This window comes from Apium graveolens, unplaced genomic scaffold (assembly GCF_009905375.1).
Source record: "Apium graveolens cultivar Ventura unplaced genomic scaffold, ASM990537v1 ctg8474, whole genome shotgun sequence".
Taxonomy (NCBI): domain Eukaryota; kingdom Viridiplantae; phylum Streptophyta; class Magnoliopsida; order Apiales; family Apiaceae; genus Apium; species Apium graveolens.
Window position 1 is genome coordinate 119,998 of NW_027421210.1, and position 4,395 is coordinate 124,392.

Here is a 4,395-nt window from a genome sequence, read left to right on the forward strand (position 1 = left end):
GCGTGTACCATCATTATTATGTTTTTTTATATTTATTTTACGAGATTTTATATCAGTCAAAGCAGTCATAATAGACCAAGGCCTGTTTACGCTGCTGTCCCGAATGAAGTATCAATGCGTTTAAAATAAAATTTCGATGATCCGTCCGTACGGATGTTAAAAACAATCGATTTTAGGCGCGTACCATTATTATTAGGTTTTCATATTTATTTTACGAGATTTTATATCAGTCAAAATAGTAGCTCAAATGGAAAATCTGGAGACCGAAACGCTAGGGTGTTGATGGAGAGTACTTTAAAGGAAATGAGAGATGTTGCTCCGATGAGCTATGCGGACTCTAAGACTACAGGTCTAAGCATTCTGAGACGGAGCAGCGGAGACGAAGCAAGATTAACGAGAAGCAAGGTTCTTTTTGAGGTGTCATTTTGTTATTTTTTTCATATTGATGATTGTGTTTTTGTGGTAAGTTGAATTATGGTTTAATTCCAGGATTCTAAAGAGGTTTAGGTAATTGTAATCTCACCTTTGGTGTTCTACATGTTTCTTACTTTACTTTTCTACAATCTTCCCCCATCCAACTACTAGAGGAACGTCGATTGATGATACCTTTCACCTTACTCTGGAATTCAATTCTTGGTTTGATCACCGTTAATATACTTGGTTTCGCAAACAAGACACTTTGATCTGACTTTAGTTATACGTGTATAGTATACATTCACCTTATGTACCATCCTATAGCTTCTGCAGGCCTTCATCAAAATCAAGTGAAAAATTAGAACTTGATCACATCTGGTTCTACATATAATTTTAATTAGCCAACATCAAGAATCAAGATTAAATATGGGTAATTGTTGGGTTTCTTCTGCTTCTTCTTCTGTCAATCAGACTCCATATTCCACAAGCCACATCAGCTCAGGTACCACACAGTTATTCTCTCTGACTTTCTTTTGGCTAATCCGTACATGTCTGATGATTCTTATAACAATCTCATAATTATGTAACTCTTGTTTAGTTGTAAAGTCTCTGTCTTTTTTACTTTGGTGTTGATCTTGATCATATTTGGAAGTGTTATAACAATTTAAGATTCTGAATTACAACATGTTAATATGTAATCAACTTTGTTCATTAGATTCTAGTTGATGATGATTATATTCCGTGGATTTTTCTTGATTTGCTGTAAATTTTATATTTTAGGAGTTATATCACAGACAATCAGCAACACAACATCTTCAGGAAGCAGCAATGTTTCTGGGAATAGCCAGTTCTCGGCATCAAGTGGAGGGTCAGAGGTGTGTCCTAGTTGTCAGATATTGCCAATTCCTAATTTGAAGGTGTTCACTTAGGCAGAACTAAAGATTGCAAGTTAAATCACTTCTTCCACTTCTGCAACAGTATCAACGAGAGCGTCTTTGGGGAAACAGCTGCTGGAATATCAGTTAAAGAAATACGTCGTCGAGATCCGTATGATTACATTCTTGTTTTTGTTACTACATTATACTCCCTCTGTCCCATCTTAACTGATGCTTGACTCTCCGATACACATATTAAGGTGACAAAAGGTGAAAATTAATTAAAATGAGGGGGAGGGAGTATCTAGTACTGATCTTGTCCAGCCCACTAATAGTCATAATATGCAATTTCCTGTTAGATCTTTCTCGTTGCCAGAATTTAGGGACGAGGTTCAAGAAGTTGTCAGGCCAATCCTCAATGCTTACTATAAAGTAAGTCTTACGTTCTTATTAGAAGTTGGGTAGATATTCACATTCTGTCGATTTGTAATCTTGGGTGCACTTATATAATATTTGTTCCCTTAAAAAATAAATAAATGTAATATTTGTTTTTATATATAAAGTGGATAAGGACTGCATTTCTAACATTAATTGGCAACTTTTGCCCTTAATTTTATTCATATATTATTATATCTGTAAAAGCACATGTCTGGACATGTGTATATCATACTCATAGTAAACTTTACTTTACAGGGAGATGTCAAATTTCTGAAGAAGTATTGTATCCCTGAAGTAATTGAACGGTGTAGTGCAGAACACAAGGCTTATGCAAGACAAAATATTGTAGTTGATAACAAGGTAAAATAGACCAAATCCAGATGGATTCTCTTGCTTCGGATGATAGTGTTTTCTTTTCATGTGGTCTGATTTACTTGGTAAATCTTGAGCAGTTTTTTTTAAAAGGGTCAAATCTTTTGGGTTTTTATTTCTGCATTATTTACATGTCTCTATTCTGAGTTGGGTAATCATTTCTTATCTTAGCTGAATACATACGTGAAATTTCTGTGATGTAATACATCTATGAATAAAGCATGAGTATTGTTTTCACACCTTTCTCATCCAAATCTTGTTAAACTGGTGGGACAATCTCATTGTCTTCTATACTGCAAGAAAGGCAGTAGTAAGTCGTCCTTTGTGTCTTTAACCAGAGTCTGACAATCTCATTGTCTTCTATACTGAGCAGGAGGATGCTCTGTGATGCCACTTCCATGGGAAATACGCTTAAAGATTCTGATTGGTTATATAGAGATTCTACACCTGGGTGTTAACTTCGATCTAAAAGCAGTATTACCCAAAGTTAAGTGGGGAAGTAGTGCTACTCTCCAACACCTTTCTCTTAGTCAGATAAACTTCAATCACGGACGTATACCTGATTCAATAGGATATCTAGAGTCATTAGCCACTTTGGATCTCCTCCATTGTAATTTGTCTGGGCCCATACCATGGGAAATACGCTTAACTTTTAGTTATATAGGAAGATTCTTACACGCAGCAGAAAAAAAGATAATATATAGAGACTTCAAAGCCTCAAATATTTTACTGGATGGGGTAAGTAGTGCCAACAGGGGCATAGCCAGTAAAACCAATTACTCGGTTCAAAAAGTCAGAAAATAAATTCAAATATATTTAAATAATTAATATATAGATATAATTGCAAGACAAATTGTAATATTAATAATATATAACTAAGTACATAAATTCCATAATTATATTACAAGCAACAAAATGACAAGTTCAAATTAGGCAGAGTGACTGCATAATAACATCCATTATATTTCATTTATCTTGCGAATAGAGAATTTGCTAAGCAAGTTACTTTATTAGCATAAATAGATCTATTTGTCTGGGAATCCTGATTACTTTAGATTGTGACCTTTTACAATATTTGAATATTCGAATCCTGATTAGTTTTTTTACAGTCATTCACCTAACTATTTTTTTCCCATAGTTCCTATAGTTTGCGTATTATTGATTTATGTCGTACAACATAGCTAATCAAGTCTGTAACTAATGTCGGTAATCAATTTCAGCATTGTAAGCAGGAATTCAGCGTGGATTGGATCCTGATTCTGATAATCTATCAATTATCATTGAGTCGATTAGTTTGACAGCGGACCTGAAAGAGAGTATTGCATTAGAAAAGGAAAGGATGAGAGTTGTGACTAATAAAAGCCAAGGGGATATAGATCTTACTAACCAGCTGGTTCGTGGCAGAGCAGTAACAAGATTCTACAGAAATGGGTAAAATGGACGTCAAATTTGTTAGCACAGCTGAAGAATCTCAAATATGTGCTCTCTCTTTTCCGTGTTGCTAAAGTAGCTTCCAGATTAATTAGTTAAGTTAATTGTGATTCCTATATAATAGACTTGTAATGTTTGTAGATTAGTAGATTAGTTCATCAGTACTGGTGATATTGTATTGTGTTTCTTTTGACTTTGATTGGAAAAAAGTTCTATATAGAACTGGGATTTAATGTATGCAGAAAGTATATTTCAACTTTTGTCCATTGTTACTGTGTTGCAATAGGTATTAAAAATGTTGCAAATAGGTACTAAAAATTGTTGCAAAAGGGCCATGTGTCAAGCTAGACCCACATGTCAGTGGGCCCCACATGCCAGTGGGCCCCACCTGTCAATATCCCACATGTCAGTGGGCCCCACATTTGCCACGTTGCAAAGTGCCATGTGGCAGTCCACGTGTCAGTTTGACCCCATTTTTTTTTTGTCATGTCATTGCTTTTTGCAACATAATTTTTGGTGTTGCCCATGATAAGAAAATGTTGTCTTTGAAGCTTAAGACAACGCCAAAAATACTAACATCACAAAAGTGTTGTCGTAGATAATTTTTGGTCTGTTGAACATTTATTTGGCCTGTTGCAACGTTTGTGGAATGATACAGAAGGCCACTTTTGGTGTAGTGTTTTCCTAAATTTTTCTATTCATGACATGTAAGATCAACTTAATTTTTTTTTGTAAATTTTTCATATGACTAAAACCGATATATCTTATCATCCATATAGTTGAATCATTGAAAAAATCATTTAAAAATATTATGTGGTTCATCGAGAACAAAATATCATGTGTGGGAGTATTATTACTTTTTTTG

General features: G+C 34.6%; 1 protein-coding gene across 5 annotated transcripts; it reads left to right on the forward strand.

Annotated features, from left to right (window-relative positions):
- Window positions 1–242: 242 nt before the first annotated feature.
- Window positions 243–3,790, forward strand: LOC141705035 (mitochondrial import inner membrane translocase subunit TIM44-2-like). Of its 5 annotated transcripts, XM_074508106.1 has the most exons (8): window positions 243–417; window positions 1,195–1,289; window positions 1,393–1,461; window positions 1,649–1,721; window positions 1,983–2,087; window positions 2,473–2,580; window positions 2,612–2,837; window positions 3,320–3,790. In XM_074508106.1, exons 1-6 carry the CDS (start codon window positions 283–285, stop codon window positions 2,485–2,487), a joined length of 492 nt encoding a protein of 163 aa, XP_074364207.1. In that variant the 5' UTR covers window positions 243–282; the 3' UTR covers window positions 2,488–2,580; window positions 2,612–2,837; window positions 3,320–3,790. The 5 variants fall into 5 exon arrangements, with proteins under 5 accessions (XP_074364207.1, XP_074364208.1, XP_074364209.1 ...); XM_074508107.1 differs by lacking the exon at window positions 2,612–2,837 and having other exon boundaries at window positions 2,473–2,585; XM_074508108.1 differs by lacking the exon at window positions 2,612–2,837 and having other exon boundaries at window positions 2,473–2,573.
- Window positions 3,791–4,395: the final 605 nt, after the last annotated feature.